General features: G+C 37.0%; 1 protein-coding gene across 2 annotated transcripts in view; it reads right to left on the reverse strand.

Annotated features, from left to right (window-relative positions):
- The window catches only part of Nup75 (nuclear pore complex protein Nup75), a 492,606-nt gene that overhangs the window by 275,871 nt on the left and 197,854 nt on the right, over positions 1-18,881 (reverse strand). For both annotated transcript variants that reach the window (XM_090404850.1, XM_090404851.1), the window contains exon 10: positions 13,319-13,441. In XM_090404850.1, the coding sequence (XP_090260976.1) occupies positions 13,319-13,441 (123 nt within the window). The remainder of the gene's footprint in view (positions 1-13,318; positions 13,442-18,881) is intronic.

Genomic DNA, 18,881 nt, shown 5'->3' on the forward strand with positions numbered 1-18,881 from the left:
CTGAAGGAAGTGCCGGTGCTTGACGTGATGGTGAACATCGAATGGGGAATCGGTCACTTGATGTAACATCCTCGCGCATTCTTCGCCGTTAAAAAGTAATTTATCATATGCCCAATGCACGGCTCACCTGAAACTACGTAAAGAAAAAAGTATCGTCATCACCAGAGAGCGGATAAGGGTAATGCCACAGTCGTTCTTAATACCAGTGAATACAATCGTAAAATGAACATTATCTTCCGTGATCGCGCTACCTACATCCCGCTAGAACATGACCCCACAAAAACACAAGTTAAGAAACTAAAAATCTTACTCAAAAACGTATATCTTCCTGGCCCCCTGATGTCACGAAAAAACTTAAACCTTTCTGCTCCCGTCCCCCCCGAATATACGGTTTACCAAAAATCCACAAACCCAATTCCCCACTCAGGCCTATAGTAGATGCCACCAATGCACCTTGCTATAGACTTTCTAAACAGCTGGCCAACTCTCTGATCCCCCTCACCGGAAGGTCCCCTTCCTATATAAAAAACTCGACCCACTTTAAAGCCCACACAGAAAATTTAACCTTGAATAAGACAGACATATTGGTAAGCTTTGATATTTCCTCTTTGTTTACCAATATTCCTTTAATTGACACCTTATCTCTCTTAGAAAACGTTTTTCCCTCTGACATCTTAGATCTCTTTTCCTTTGCCATTAACTCTGGGTATTTCTCTTAGAACAACAAAATCTACAAAGAGATAGAGGGAACTGCCATGGGTTCCCCCCTCTCACCCCCCTTTGCCAATTTCTATATGGAGGATTTCGAAAAACGAGCCATAGACTCAGCCCCACTCAAACCTTCTATCTGGCTAAGATATGTAGATGATGTGTTCTCTATTTGGCCCCATGGCCCAGACATGTTAGACTCCTTCCTCAGTCATCTCAATAGTCTACATCCAAGAATCCAGTTCTCTATGGAAAAGGAAAAGAACAACTGTTTACCGTTCCTAGACACCTTAGTCACACGCCTGCCTAATGATACACTTACCTTCACCGTATACAGAAAACCCACACACACAGGCAGATACATTCACAAACTCTCCCACCACCACCCCTCTCAACAATATGGCATTATTAAAAACTCTTACCAAGAGAGCCCACAATCTTTGTTCCAGTGGAACCGCCCTCACTACTGAGCTTAACCTCATACACAGCACGTTCCTCTCCAATGGCTACAGCGATCACATTATCAAAAAAATAATCAACTCCTCCCCCATTCCCCGTCCTTCTCGTCAACAAGATTTTAAAAATACCATCACCATACCCTACATCTGTGGCACATTCGAAAAAATAGCCAAGATACTAAAACAATACAACCTACACACAGCATATAAGCCCTACCACAAACTTGTTACCCTTATCCGTTCTACGAAAGATCAGCTCCCTCCTCTCTCTGCCTGGAGTTTACAAAGTACCCTGTTCCTGTAAGCTGGCATACTTTGGACAGACAGGCAGATCAGCATCCATCCATCTAGAGGAACACAAGTCTTACATCTTCAAACACAACTATGGCCATTCAGGCTTGGCTGACCATGTTTTGGACACCACCCACAGGGTATCATGGAAGAAAACCACCATGCTCCACCACAGCAAATTCAAGAAAGAGAGACTTTTCTTAGAAGCAGCAGCAGCTCTCAAAAACCAACCAAATCTCAATAAATACGGTTGCATTAAGCTTCTGAAGATTTGGGAACACTCATCACCAGAGTTCCCACCTTACATTCCAGGCCACCTACTAATGACCTTAGAGGGCGCTCTACCTAGATAGGAGTTTAGTGTCACCCACGTGGTTGGGCTTAGTATTGTTTGTTATTTGTGTATATGTTACATTAATTGTTTTTGTAATCCCCGTAGATGTCCTAGTGACTAGGACGAAATATAGGAAGTATTAAATTCTATTTTAATTCTTTTTGAGTGTTGTAAAAAATCCATTAAGCCTCCAACATGATGTCCTCACAGCACTTAAGCCTCTACACACGTAGTCTGCAAGGACAGAAAAATCAGAACTCCATGGTGGACACAGGAAGTTAATGAGGCAGTGAAGGAAAAGAAGAAAGCATATCAAAAGTTCCTGGTAAATAAGTCAGCTTGTGCTCTTAGAGAATACAGAGACAAATGTAAGAAAGCTAAGCACTGTGTACAAGTAGCTAAACAAAAGTCATGGGAGGATTTTGGCAAGAACATAGAAAATAAATAGCAAGAATGTGGTAAGATATTCTGGAGGTTGTTGAAGCTTAGAAATGGAGGAAAGAGTGCTGTAAAAGTAGTTAAAGATAATAAAGGTGACAAGAAAATGGAAGAAAATGATATCCTTGAAGTATGGAGTAATTACTTCGAAAATTTGCTAAATGAAACAAGCAGTGATAGCACAGTAAAACACTCAACAGGCATACAGTCAGGAATACATATCCATACTCGAAGTAGAAAAAGCCATCAAAGGGTTGAAATGTGGAAAGGCAGCAGGAGTAGATGATATTTGACCAGAAATCGTGAAGTATGGTGGTATAAAAGTCTTACAGTGGCTGCACTGCATAGTTCAGAAGGCCTGGACAGAGGGATGAATTCCCGATGATTGGAGTAGAGTTCTCATAGTACCCATATATAAAAAGGGAAATAAAACTGAATGTGAAAATTTCAGAGGTATTTCCCTACTGAGTGTTCCTGGGAGATTTATGGAAGTATACTTGAGAAATGGTTGAGAAGAATTGTGGAAGAAATGCTTGGTGAAGAACAAGCTAGAATTAGGCCAAATAGAGGCTATCAGATCAGATTTTCACTTTATGACAAATAGTTGAGAAGTCTTGGGAATATAACAAACATCTGTATTTAAATTTTGTAGATCTGGAAAAAGCATATGACAAGGTGGAAGGAGAGAAACTATTGAAAATGCTGCAGTTATATGGTATCAATGGGGCATTACTTAGCATTATTATATCACGCAATACTTATTTGAACTGTAAGTCAACAGTTAGAATTGAAGTACAGGAAGATGGTTTAATGGTAAATCTGGTGTGAGACAAAGATGTACATTAATCCCTCAGTTATTCATTATCTATATGGATGACATTATGAAGGAAAGTGGTACTAAACATGATATCAAAATTGGAGATGCTCTTTGTTTTATGCGGATGATGCTATACTTCTAAATAAATCCACTACAAGTCTGCAAGATTCTCTGACTAAAGTGAATAACTGTTGTAATAGATATGGCATGAAGGTCAGCAATAAAAAGACAAAGACAATGAAAATAGGTAGAATCGTTGAAAATGTCAACTGCATCGTGAACGGAGAACCTGTGGAACAAGTAAAACATTTTAGCTACTTAGGCACGATTTTTAGTGAAGATGGTAAATTTAATATGGAAATAGACAACAGAATCAACAGAGCTGGTATGGTAGGAAGTCAATTGAATAAATTCATATAAGAGAAATTATTTGGAACACTAAATTAGGTGTATACAAGACAGTGTTCAAACCAGCTTTAACTTATGGATCTGAGAGCTGTGTCAGAGGTAGGATTAGAGGCGTGAACAGATGGTATCAATGGCAATACCATATTAAAAACGAGGATATTAGGAAAGAACTTGACATTGTCAGCATCCAGGAATGCGTTAGTAGAGCTAATCTCAGGTGGTATGGTCACCTGAACAGAATGGGGGAGGAATGATAAGCAAAACAAGTGTTCTCTGCCAGGTTGGCAGGAAAACGACCCAGAAGAAGACCAAGATATAGATGGATTGATACGGTACAAAGTGCCTTCAGCAATAGAAATATAAGATCTGATAATGTTGGAGTCTTGACAAGTAATAGACTGATTTGGAGGAAAATTGTAGATAGGAAGTTTGTAATGATGTAAATTTTTTCTGTAGTAATATTATATCCTGTACACCCCTTGAGGTTACATGGCAGGAATTTGATGATGAATTTTTTTCTGGATGAAAAAACTAAATTGTGATCATTTACTATTTCATATCCTCTATACTCATGTCCTGAACCAGTGTGAAGATATCGCTTTTATCAAGAATAGCACAGTCAATGAGACTTTTCTTATTTCTCACATCTTCTCTTATGTGAATTTGTGCACATTTTTATGTTGGATGGATTTAGTGTTTGTAATAAGTAGTTCATCTGCTGAACAGAAATTTAGCAAGCACTTACCATTATCGTTGGCTTTGCACTTTTCCGAAATTTTCACAAAACATTTCTATGTCTGGTAATCATTTCCTCCCTGCTGTGTAAATCTCCAACAAGGACCAACTTTTCCTTTTTTGTGGTTTCAGTTGCTGTTTCGAAAAATTTCTTAACTTGTGGGACCATAGACACCAATAAGCCTCGCTGTCTAGTTTCCTATTCTAATATTTGTCCATATCACTGTACTTGATACAAACTACCATTCAATAACATTATACTAATATTTAGTGTGGAATACTATAGCTACTCATTTTTCGCTATCGCCATTCCTTGAATATAATATCTTGTATTTGTTGCTCAGAAAATTCTCACTTGTCTTTGTATTCTTTGTTTCAGTAATAACTATGTTGTTAATCTGGTAGTTATCCAATTCTTCTGCTAGTTCCATTTCTTTTCCATTAATGCATATGTTGATGATGCCATTTCTTGAACTTTCATACTCCATTAGCTGACAATTTCACTGCTCACTTTGGTTCCCTTTTGAAAATGATGGGAGTCTTGTTTAAATGGGCAAAGCTCCAGATGGCATGAAATTCTGTGATGTTGTACTATCATTTTGGATGTACAACATGGTTTAAGCCAATAAGAATATAATTTGGTGGGCTTAATCCCAAATTTCCAGCCTATCCTCATTCGTTTTCCATATCCTGGTAAATACCTAGTAATAGGATCCTACTAATTATGCTCATATTTGCTGTGACACTTCACTGCAAAAAGGTGAAGATTGGACATTAAGTCAGATGCCCTGGCTAGTTCTCTGCATTCCAAGGATTATGCCGATGTCTCCTCCAGTTATCCATTCGGTATATTTATAGAAATACAAATTTTTTAGTTAACCAAACCTTACAACATTTTCTTGAAAGTTTTCATTTATGAGATTTCAATCAATCTGTTTCAAAATTGCAAAAAAGTAACCAATTTTCTACACAGTTATGGAGATCATGTTTTCCACTTAACACAAGTTAATTCCAAAATAGACACACTTGTACATGTTCTCAGAATAGGGGAAAAATGCCTTTTTCATATGTGTTTTACATGTGTTTTATTCATATGTGTTTTACCTTCTGAGAACATCCTTTACAAATTCTGGAAAGACTTAGTTATCTCTAAGATATGCAAGTTAGTCTAGGTTAAATTAAGGCAAATTCCAATTGTTCTGAAGGTTTATACTATAGAACTTATGTTATATGTTGCCTTTTTATTCTCTCTTATTCCATCGATTTTTATCTCCAACTTAAATTAGTCCATATTCAACCTATTCTTAAAAACAGTGACAAATATTTAGCATCCAATTTCTCTTCTTTAATTCTACCTAAAGAAATGAGGGGAGAAAAAGAAATATAAGAGACAACAAATTTTTACTATTTCTCACTTTAATTCTTTCAAAAGTAATGGAGAGAGAGGAAGTCAAATACTACATAACTGGAAACCCTGCCACTAATATACCAGTGGATTTTACCAGTGATAATCAACAGGGATCTTCTTGATTACGTACAGTCTTTGAACAACTGCCAAGAAAAACTTGTAAGGAATCTCAACTGATTACTCTTGATAGCTCCAAGACAATGAATGACAGTCTGCACAGTTAGCCTAGTGATACGAAGAGTTACAGGTTCATGAAAATGAGGTTGAACAGCTGTTGCATAACCTAGATAAGAATTTGTTTATAGGGACAGATGGAATATCAGCCTGTTTGCTAAAGGAATGTTCAGCTGAACTGGTTAGGCCTTTCACATGCTTGTATAACTTGAGTCTCAGCTCGGGAATGATACCACAGGAATGGAAGGAATGTATGATAGTTCCATTGTACAAGGGCGGTGCAAAAACTTATGTGTCTACTTACCGACCTATCAGTATCTCTGGTGTGGTAGTGAAGATTTTAGAGAAGTTGGTAAGAAGTTATATACAGAAATGGGCAGACAAACAAGCTATACTCTGCAAGGAACATCATGGGTTTACTAAAGGAAGGTCATGTTTAAGCAATTTACTCATAATTTATAACAATGTTACAGCCGAGTTGGAAAAAGGGAATGGATTTAGTTTAATCCTTTATCCAAGTGTGAGCAAACAAAGTTTGTGCCTGAAAGTATCTTCAGGACTGGGGTAAGGTAGTACAACACTGGGCAACTCGGAATAGATATACTATGATAATGTTGGATTTTTCTAAGGCTACCACATGAAAGGCTGTTGCATAAAATGGAGAACATGGGATTGGAATATAAACTCCTGACTTGAATCAGGAGATGGTTGACAGCCAGATATCAAAAAGTAGTATACAGTGCGTGTGAATCTGCCAGATTTAAGGTGACTAGTGGTGTACCTCAGGTTTCAGTCCTTGTGCCATTGTTGTTCAATCTGTACATTAATGACAATATGAAGAGTGTAACATCAGATGTGCAATTGTTTGCCAAAGATGCGATGATAGGCAGAGCAATCAGGGATGCTACTGATATTCAGAAGTTACAAAATTATTTGAATAGGCTGGAAATTTGGGCAAACGAAAATGGCAATCAGTTTAATGTTAGTAAGTACAAAGTGATGCACTTTGGCGTAATTAGAGTTCCAGCAGCATATAATATTAGCAAGTTATGCTACAAAAAGTGAGGAGGCAAGGGAGCTTGGTGTATTGGTAGATAGGAATTTGAAGTTCAAAGGTCAGATAGCAAAAGTTGTGAATACAACTCAGAGGATAATTGCAATGTTGAAGTGAACCTTAACATGTAAGGATAAGGAAGTCATTTTGCCTCTTTATAAGGCTTTGATAAGACCACACTTGGATTATTGTGTGCAGATTTGGTCTTATGGATTCCAAGGGGATAAAGAAGCTGTGGAAAGGGTGCAATGAAGAGTTATAAAGATTATGAGGACAGATCACGAGTATGTAGATTGCAGACTGATTAACAAGAGAAAGAGGGGTGTTATGATAGAGGTCTATAATATTTTGAATGAGTGTTATAGGATATCATCTGATGAAACTTTTCGTTATATGGAAGGTGGGAAGAGAACATGAGGGTAACCATGAAAGTTAAATTTATTGGCAGTCAAGAAAGGGGTAAGAGCTGGTTTTTTCTGCATGAGAACAGTGAGTACTGGAATAGTTTGCCTTCAGTGGTAATGAGTGCACCCAGTGTGAATGAATTTAAGGGAAGGTATGACAGAGCTGGTTTCGGTGATTCATAACATCCCTCAATGACTCCTTGAGGTCTCATATAAAAGTAATTCTTGGGATTTTTATGGTTTATTAAAATTTCACAGGACTCTTTAAATATGCACCTCATACCATGTTTTGGTGTGATGTAACAATAGTGCCTTTCCAGTCAATTCTATGTAGAATATTCAGGGTATGATCAGAAAGGCCAGATTTATGATAGTTAATAAATTTAATGTCATTTATGTTCTTTCTTTCTGGATAGGAATTGAACGTCCAGTTTTGCCTATATAAGGCAAATGACCAATGCACTGAATATGGTATACTGCAAGGGAGGAGTGTGATGTCTCCAATTCTAATATTAGATTTAATGCCACTTTCATTCATAATGTGATTTTCATATAGATGATGAATAAGAGGCAAAAATGTGCATCCTTTCACTACCTCTGATTTTACATCAAACAATTTTTCTATATTTCCTTCAATTCTAACTGCTGACTATGTACTGCTCGGTATAACGTTCTATTTATCCATATAATTGTACAGTTATGAAAAGCTTTTCTCTCTCATGTTGAGCCCATACACAACAGGTTGGTTGAGAAACCTATAGTACATTAGTACCGTATATGGCTAGTGCGATGGGAAAGGAGGAACTTGTTTACATTTGATTTAAAATACTGTATATTGTATTCCTTGGGAAACACAATGGGAGAAGACTGTGCCGCAATACAGCAGTTGCGGAGATCAAAGAAAGGAAAAGAAACTTGTTCTGTGAGTTTTATGATGCACTGTGAAGAGATGTTGAGCAGCATCTGCCCATATTCCTGTTTCTGGAATTTTTGGTGGAGGCCAGAAATTTTTGTTTCTGGCCTCCATCGAGTCGTGTACTGTTAATGCGATTAGGTCATGGAATTGTTTCTCAGGGAAAGGTGAACTCTCTAGGCACCTTGTGGTAGGTCTTTTCCAGATATCCAAAACTTCAGTATAGATCCTTGCCATATTCTCATGATTTCTCGACTATTTTTCATAAAGCGAAAATCTGATCCTGACAACCTCTATTTGGCCTGAATCCAGCTTACTCTTGTCCAAGTGTCACCTACACAATTTCTCTCAGTCACTTTTCAAGTATTCTTGCATAAATCTTACCTGGAATACTTAATAGAGAAATTCTTCTTAATTCTTGCATTCAACTTTATTACCTTTTTTTTATAAACAGGAACTATGAGAGCTCTATTCCAATCATCTGGAATTTGACCGTCTGATCAGGCTCTAAATTATGCAGTGTAGTGGATGCAAAATTTTTATACCTTCAAACTTAGCATTTCTGGTAGAATATCTACTCCAGCTACCTTTCTGCATTTCTGACAGCTTTTTCTACCTTAAGTATTGATATGTGCTCCTCTTTGCATTTCTCTTGAAAATTTTCTAGTTCAGTTCTATCACTTGTTTCATTTAACAGCTTTTCAAAGTAATTACTCCAGACATCTATGGTATTCTTATCTTCAGTTGTCATATTACCTTAATCTTCAATATCATCAATATCCCCAAAAACATTTTGTCACCTTCCTGATATTTACCTTCTATATTCTTACCGAATTCTTCCCATGACTTTTGTTTTGTTACTTTCACACATAGCTTAGCCCTGTTACATTTTTATCTGCATTCTTTTAGGGCATCTGCTGACATTTGCTAGGAACTTTAGGTATGCTTTCTTAGTTTCTAAACTGCTTATTTAATTTCTTGTGTCCAGCATGACATTCTTATTTTTCTATCCATGCACACAACTTCACCACATGCCTCCCTAGCTGAATCATTAATTAATGTTTTCTTCAGAGTTTGTAAGGGATTCCAAGGTTTGGTTCTTGTTTTCTGTTTCATTCTTTCTTCAATAATGTTTGTATAGTTACGTCTACAATATATTTGCAAAAGCTGCTCAACTTTATTTCTTTTTAAAACTTTTTGTACATATTGTTATTTTTAATGTGATATATTCAGTTTATTTCTACTTAAAACTAAGGAATGGTTACTTCCAGTTTCAAATCCTCTGCATGCTCTTGTATACTGAAACAGTATTTGCATCTTATCTCCATGTGAACTTGTGCACATCTTCATGTTGGAACATGTTAGTAATGACTAGTCCTTATCCTGAACAGAAATCCAGCAGATACCATTATTATTAACCTTGTGCTTTGCTCCAAAATTTCCCAAATTGTTCCTATATGCCTGGTGGGATACACTTCATACTCTGCTGTTTAGATCTTCAACAAGTACCACTTTTTCCATTTTTTTTTTTTTTAACGTCAGCTGTCTGCTCTACTGAATCGAAAAATTCCTCCACTTCTTCCTTAGGAGAACTTTCTGTGGGACAATAGGCACAAATAAGTTTCATTGTCCATTTCTCCATTTTGAAATTTGCCCATATAACTATTTGGAAATGCCTTCCGATCAAAAAGATTACCTTCAGGTTTGGTCAAATGCTATCACTACTCCTTCCTTTCCTTGATCATTGTTTTGAATATAACATCCTATACATATCGTATAATAAGATCACACTTCTGTTCTTTGTTTCAGTGGTGCCAATTATGTCCCTGTAGTGCTTTTTCAGTTCTGCAAGCTTGATTTCCTTTCCATTAATACTACTTATATTGTGGTTGCTATCTTCAGTTTTTCTGATGTTGGTTTTGGAAGTTTATTTTGCACTTGGTTAGACTATAATATATTTAGTTTAATCTTTTATCCAAGTGTAAGCAAACAAAGTTTGCACCTGAAAACATCTTCAGGACTGAGGTAAGGTGGTACATCCCTTGGCAACTGAGGTAAGGTGGACCACGCTCTCATCACTCCTTGTCTCAGTATCTCCCATAATGCAAAGCACATCTCCTTGCGGGCATGTATACTGCTATGCATTAAGGGAAGGGCCGCTACCCACATACTCACTGATATTGGTTTTCTTCTTTGTCTAGATGCTGTGATTAAGCATGTTCCATTAGTTGACTTTTCACTGTTTGCCCTGGATCCCTGACAAAAATAGCAGGGATCTTTGTTTAATTGGGCAATGCCCCATCCAGAATGAATTCTCATCATGTTGCACCATTATATATTATTTGCAGTTTAAGCCAACAGAAAGTACAATATTGCCACTCCATCCTTGTTTGTTCAGTATCCAGTGGATATCTACTAATGGGGGGTGCACCACATAAACATGAAGATTGGTCATTAGGTCAGGAGTCCTAGTTGGTTCTCCATATGCCTTTAATGCAATGTGGAGGTATCCTACCTGTTGTTTGACTTTGACCCTTAAGCGACCCCTCGATGACGATGATGATCTGAAGTGCTGATCATCATCGTTATGGTCAAATTTACTTTACAGATTTATCTCCATCACATTTGACAGAGAATGGTAATCTGTGGCTACAGGTGTTTAAAGAATGAAATAGTTTTTGTATTGCATGCTCATTATTGATATGCACTACATCATCGTAAAAGATACCAATGGAGGAGGAAGGGGGGGGGGGTATAAATTGCGACTCTTTAAGAACCTTGTCAATAATTTTGACATGTGATGATCTTTCCCAAACAGGGCTAGCATACTCAGCTGTCGAAAAGCAAAGTATCAGTGCAGAGATGAGCAGTAGTTCTGGGTTTGCACACCACCGAGATGATGTTAATTGCTGCAGAATATCATTATGTACTTGAGATTTAGCTGCTGTCTTCTCTATGTGTCGCTTATAATTTAAGGTCCTATCTAGTGTAGCACGATAAGTTGGATTTGGATAATTGACCAATTCTACACCATTCCATTCTATATCCAACTCTCTCCTCGCCTCCCTATTATTGAGATGGAAAAGACACATTTGGGTTTTACTGGGATTTAGTTTCAGTTGGTTTTCCTTACAGTAAACTGTAAGGGTTTCTAGTTCTTGTGTGAGCTGCTTGTCAATGTGAAAGGATTTTGCTTGATAAGCTATTGCCCAGTCATATGCATATAAGAAGGTTCTTGACCGTGGGTTTATAGGTTGGTCATTAGAATATATATTGAAGAGGAGGAGAGATAGCATACTTCCCTGAGGTAGATCATTCTGGATATGCCATCTGCTCTTTTTTCCTTGAAAATCAACAAAGAATCTCCTGCTGAACAGCAGTGACCTAAATATCTCCACCTACCAATAGCTCTTGGTCATGCTGTAAATTTTGACTATGAACTTTCTAAGATTTATTGTCATATGCTTCTCTCAAATCTATAAATATAGCTCCTGTTGCTAAAGAGCCATCCTCAATAAACTCTGTTAAGTTTATTACTTGTCCAGTGCATGATCTTCCTGGTCTTAATCCTGCCTGTTCTTTTATCAGCACTTTCTCTATTTCAAGACTTTGTCTGTTCAAGATTGACCTCTCATAGAGCTTCAAGTGTTAGGCATATTTTCTAGCTATAGGCCTGTAGCTCTTTGGATCCTCAGAAGGTTTACCTGGTTTCAGGATAGGTATTACTTTTGTTTGCCTTCATATGCTGGGTATTTATTTTAGCAAATTTCCAACAAAAGTTGAAAAATTTTAACAACCACTCTGTTGCCTTTTCTCCCAGATTCCTCAGCATCTCATTTCTGATATCTATACTGGCAGCTTTTCCTGATTTTAATGCTTTTAGGGCATTTTCTAGGTCCTTTTTAGTAAATGGTGTTCAAGAAGATTATTTTCTGAATCTCTAACTTTTTTAATATAATCTTTAGGTATTTTTCCTTTGGTACTTGGTTTACCATTCAGAGTTAGCTGAGATGCAATTTGGTTTGCATTTATATTAACTTTGGTTGCTGCTGTTGTGGGGTCACCAGATAATTTTTTGAGTAAGAGCCAGGCTTTCCTGCTACTATGTTTCATATCTAAGCTTTTAATTTTCTCTGCCCATTGTCAACTTCTTATTTCAGACAGTGTTGTTACAACTGTGTCAATTGTTTCTGATGAAAACGGATCATTATCATATAGGTCACAATATCGTTCATATACTTTCACGTTCTGTTCTGTAAAACCTGGAATATAATATGTTCTACAACCTCTTGGGATGTGCATGGTAGCAGACCATCTAATAGCTTTGATGAACTTTCCATAATTTTCTGTCTGAATGAAATGTTGGACAAGTTTATGTCTAATCTCTTGAGAACTGTTCCCAGTTAGCTTTTTAAAATTAAAACATCTTCTAAGTGGGATTTCCTTAAGTCGGACTGATGGGAAAACTTGCAGCATTATTAGTCTATGTTGTGAATTTGGAATTTGTGAAAGTACCTTTAACGCACAGATTAGCTATTCTATTACTAACAAATCCAAGGTCTGGGTTATAACCCCTTTTCCATTTTCTACTGTTAAATGATGATGGCTGTTTAGGATCATGTATAAGACTCATTTGATTACTTTCAGCCCACTGTTCAACTAACCCTCCCTCCTGATTTGTTTCGCTATTTATTATAATGCTAATTAATAAATGGATTACATAACAAAAAATTTGCCATTTCTTTAGGCCTGAGACTTTTAAGTTATGTTTATTTCTATTGACACAGTTATGTCTGTGTTTTTATGATGTTATCTATTATGTAAAACGTTTGCATAAGATTTAGAAGTATAATAGCAAATTTTTGTTTCTGCCAGGAATAGATTTTTTTCTGTATACTTGCAAATTTCAGAAAAACATTGTGTAACACATATTTTCAAAAATTGTACATGTAATTTCTGCTTGCAGTATTTTGTCATTCCCTTACTGTTTACAGCAGTTAATGCAAACAGTAAGGAGAATGGCAAACTCACAATAATGTTTTGTGAGGAGAGTATGAGAAATATAAGTTTTAATATTTGTGTATTCATATACTACACTTACAAAATTTCTCAGAATAAAATTTCAATACAACATCTGTGGTTTTATATGAAATTTTACAAATTTTTCTATACATACCCTACATATTGTTTCCAATTGTGACATTCCAGAAAACTGCTGATCTTCTAGCTGCTGCCTACATTCATCTTGCCAAAAATGCCATCTCAGGCGAAATTCTGTTACAGATATTCCTGTATTCACCTTTAAAAAAAAAAAAAAAAAAAATATATATATATATATATATATATATATAACATAATTCATTCCCTGTTGCAAATTCTGAAAAATATGTAATGAAAATATGAAAGTGTTTGCCTATTTTTTCTCTACCTTTAATGTAAATCCAGTCACCACTGGGATGTAACCCTACAGTACATCAGTATTGAGGGAAATTCACTTAATTGATGATCCTTCTCTTAAATACAACTTCCAACTCGCCCAATGAAATGACCACCACCAATTCCCTCACTTTTCTCTAAATATTTAGGAACAAAAGCAACTGTTAGGAACATATGCATCTATACACAGTTCAGCTTCCAACTTATAAATCCAATTTCTCAATGTCCTCTTTTATTCCATCTACCTCTGCACTTTGGACCAGTCTTCCTCATAATATTTTTTTCAATGACTAAAATCTCCAGCTTTTCAAGATACATTAACAGATTCAATCTTTTAAATATTATATATCCACATGACACTACTGTGTTACAGGTCTTGTGACTTCTCTGTGGGAATGATATACACTACTTGGAAAGAAGTCAACGAATACCATACTGTGAGGAACAAACAGCCATGGTGCCCAACATAATAAGATGTAGGACTGCCTTTCACTGCAATGATTGCAGCAATCCTACAGGGCATACTCTCCACAAGCATACCATAGCGATCAATGGAAATTTTGGAGTATTCTTCCTGTAGGCATGCAATAAGGTTCTAGACTGTTGTGGGGTGAATATCCTTTGACGTTGCCTGACACTTCAGTTCATCCCACAGATATTCAACAGGTTTATGATAAGGATCTGTGGAGGCCAGTCATGTGTGATGATGATGTTCATGTCCATAAACCATGAAGTTACAACAGTAGCCTTATGACATGGTGCATCGTCTTGATGAAAGAGACGGTCAATTCCATAGAAACACCACAAAGTAGGAAGAATAGCATTATCCAGAATGTTTAGATAACTCTCGGATGTGCGAATGCAACTACACACACACACACACACACACACACACACACACACACACACACAGAGGTTTGAGGCCAAACTAGGAAAAACAAGACAATACCATCACACTGCCACCTCCAAATTTCATAATTGGAGGTGGCAGCGTGAAAGTTTCATGGACATTCATTGAGCATCTGCCACACCCATTCATCTGCTTTGTAAAGGGTATAGTGCGATTCATCACTCCATAACACAGCTTTCCAAGCTTTCACATACCACTGCACACACTCTTTGCACCACTAAAGTTAACACTGGTGTTGTTTTGGGTAATGTGGGGCTTACATATTGCGATCCTACAATGGAACCCTATGTTGGACCCTCTGTTCCAAATGTTTTTGTGCAGATTCATGTTTCAGATGATCCCTGGAACTCTGCATTCAACGTGTTGGCTGACAAATGGCAGTTTTTACATATTATCCTCTGTAGCACCCTATGGTCACATTCAGTGACTGTAGTAGTTCATCTACTGCAATTAGCACTTGTAGTTGACTCCCTGTGCTTCCCTCTGGTATGGTATAACTGATCGTCGACCTGGAATGGCCCAATTTGCCAACAATTTGCTGAATAGACAAGCCTACAGCATGTCATCCTATCACACCAGTTTCCAACTCCACCAGTTCCCTTCTTGCAGCCATTTCACCCAGACACAGTTTTACTGATTTGGGAGCATCATATTCTTCATATTCATGGCATGACATGATGAACCTTTCCCATTGGATTCTTTTCGAGCAGTGTGTGCATGTATATGTTACAGTTAAATTGATAAATCCGGTTATTATTAATAATAACCAATTAAAGTGAATAATCAGAATAATTTGTAGAGGAGTCTGGAAAATGTAATAAAAACATGTTTATAGGTTTTGTGTATAGGCAGGCCCGGCTGGTGGTGTGTGCGAAGTATGCAATATACACAGGCACAGCAGAAGAAAAGGCGCCTAAATGATGTCAAAAAATATGATATAAGAGTTTAAACGAACAATGAATAGTACACATAATTATGAATGTACGTTGTCTTCCGTTCGGGCACCTTCAGATCTTCCCGGAAACGAACAAATAAATTCTGGAATTGTATCCTGGACCCGATTAATCACTGTAATTTTTGATTAAAATTTACGAAAATATACCTAAAATAGTTCTTTATTTTTTTGATGTATCATAAATCAACTTATGATTAATTGTTGAGTTCTGTGTAAAAAAACATTTGTATAAGAAGGACTAATCCGCAGGTAACATTATACTGTAAAGCGGTTTTCGTTTGTTTTTCATTTCCTGTTCGTTTTATTCACACTTTATTCAAAAAAAACTTTTTTGGAAAGGCGCCGAACATTAATCGCACACACAACAAAAATACCAGGTGTCGGTTCTGTATATAGGTATTCATTCTCAATAGAAATTATAACAGCTTAGGTTAGGTTATCATCATGATGGAGGCTTAATGGATTTTTTACAACACTCAAAAAGAATTAAAATAGAATTTAATACTTCCTATATTTCGTCCTAGTCACTAGGACATCTACGGGGATTACAAAAACAATTAATGTAACATGCACACACAAATCTTACAATACTAAGCCCAACCACGTGGGTGACACTAAAGTCGTATCTAGGTGGAGCACCCTCTAAGGACGGTAGTAGGTGGCCTGGAATGTAAGGTGGGATCTCTGGTGATGAGTGTTTCCCAAATCTTAGGAAGCTTAATGCAACTGTATTTATTAAGATTTGGTTGGTTTCTGAGAGCTGCTGTTGCTTCTAAGAAAAGTCTCTCTTTCTTGAATTTGCTGTGGTGGAGCATGGTGGTTTTCTTCCATGATACTCTGTGGGTGGTGTCCATAACATGGTCAACCAAGCCTGAATGGCCATAGTTGTGTTTACAGGTGTAAGACTTGTGTTCCTCCAGGCGGATGGATGCTGATCTGCCTGTCTGTTCAAAGTACGCCAGCTTACAGGAACAGGGTACTTTGTAAACTCCAGGTAGCGAGAGAGGAGGGAGCTGATCTTTCGTAGAACGGATAAGGGTAGCAAGTTTGCGGTAGGGCTTATATGCTGTGTGTAGGTTGTACTTTTTTAGTATCTTGGCTATTTTTTCAGATGTGCCACGGATGTAGGGTATGGTGATGGCATTTTTAAATTCTTGTTGACGAGGGACGGGGAATGGGGGAGGAACTGATTATTTTTTTGATACCGTGTTCGCTGTAGCCATTGGAGATCAAAGTGTTGTGTATGTGGTTAAGCTCAGTAGTAAGGGCGGTTCCACTGGAACAAAGATTGTGGGCTCTCTTAGTAAGAGTTTTGATGATGCCATATTGTTGTGAGGGGTGGTGGTGGGAGAGTTTGTGAATGTATCTGCCTGTGTGTGTGTGGGTTTTCTGTATACAGTGAAGGCAAGTGTATTATTAGGCAGGCATGTGACTAAGTTAGTTTATAATGAAAAAAGAAAGGAAAGTACTTCTTTTGCACTCAATGAAATCAGAAATCATTATAAACTAACTTAACCTAAACTAACCTTTATTGGTTAGGTTAATTTATAATGAAAAAAGTAAGGAAAGTACTTCTTTTGCACTCAATGAAATCAGAAATCATTATAACCTAAACTAACCTGGATGTCGCATGTCGAACCAGAGTGTAGTTGTAGTTTGTCGTGGGCAGATTAATGAGGATAAAAGATAAACGTTGTTGTGGGCCGAACTTAATGATTGCGGGCAGATAAATGGGAATAACAAATAAAAGTTGTTGTGGGCAGATGAATGGGGGTTTATAGATAAACGTTGTTGCTGTACCTCTTTCCTCATCAATAGAGAAAAACACTGATCAGTTCCTCTCTGATTTATCTATTATCCCCATTCATCTGCCGACAAGAACTTTTATTTGTTATTCCCATTTATCTGCCCGCAATCATTAAGCTCGGCCCACAACAATGTTTGTCTTTCATCCCCATTAATCTACCCACAACAAACTACGACTACACTCTAGTTCGACATGCGACATCCAGGTTAATTTACTTTATACTGATATCTGATTTCATTGAGTGCAAAAGAAGTACTTTCCTTACTTTTTTCATTATAAACTAATCTAAACTAAGCTGTTATAATTTCTATTGAATGAAAACCTATATATAAAACCTATAAACATGTAATAAAATTTAACCGGTTAAAGTGATTAATTCTCATAAATTATTCACTTTAACTGGTAATTATTAATAATAACCAGATTTATCACTTTAACCGTAACATATATACATATAATTTTTTCGAGCCAATTTCAGGCCTCCAATAAGCATAATGGTGGCCTCATACCAGGCAGTGAACTTCGTCTCCTACATTAAGACAATCACAAACATTCATACCCACAATAGGATTTAAATCCAGAGCCTGTTGGATGGAGAGCAGATACACTAACCACTCAGCCAACAGCTGGCAAATACCATATTTACAGTACACAGTTTTACTTTTCCATGTAGTTTTACCCATGGTACCTTATCATGTCACTTTGAATTTTCAAGCTCAACAGAGCCTTAATGACAATCCTTATTATATTCAATTGATTTCTAAAATATTTTTGTAAGGTAAAATGTGGATCTTGGCAATTTATCTGGCCTAATTCCAACTTGTTCTTTACAACTTTTATAGCATTTCTCAACTAGGTTGCATAAATCTTTTCTAGACCAGTAAACAAATTAATATTATTATTACTGTTATTATCAGGGTCTGACAAACATGCCTGCCCACTCGTCCATGGTAAGGAGATTTTAGGGGGGTAGTGAGTAGCTGCTGGACATCATCCATTTCCTGATATGTACTGTCAAGGGATGATCAGGCTACCGTGACAACACAATATGATTATATCTCTTATCTGTTATGTCTCTTATTAACATTAATTTACATCTCTTCGAGTCTCTTATGAACAATTTTCCTCCAAAAACCATAAATACACATGATGGCAAAATTAAATACATTCACTGGCTCTGCTGTGTACTCACGACACTCTTGGACAATGCATTCGAATCACCCACCACTCCCCCACAAAAAACTTGCCCCCCCCTACCCGTTGATAACTTCCTTATATGTGTAAGTTTTTGGGAATGAACCTCTGGTCCTCCCACAATCTAGAATGCAAAAGCTGTTCCACATTAATCTAGTAATAAGTCACCAGAAACTTGTCACAATCATATCCCTCTCTGAAAATTCCATTTCCTCAATCTGTCTTTATATTCGGCATTCAGAGACCAGAAACCACCTTAGTAAATCATCTCTGGAACCCTTTCCAACATCTCTTTCTGCTTTTGGAAACCAGGTGACCAAATCTGTGCCCTGTAATGCATATGCAGCCTGATCAAAGCCATATACAATGGAACTATTACATCTTTACATGTAATCTTTTTTTTTTCATAGTTACATGATCAGAATTCATTATAAAAA

The sequence above is a fragment of the Typopeltis vanoorti genome, chromosome 15, assembly GCF_054136105.1.
Source record: "Typopeltis vanoorti isolate ZY-2024b chromosome 15, IOZ_Tvanoo_1.0, whole genome shotgun sequence".
Taxonomy (NCBI): Eukaryota; Metazoa; Arthropoda; class Arachnida; order Uropygi; family Thelyphonidae; genus Typopeltis; species Typopeltis vanoorti.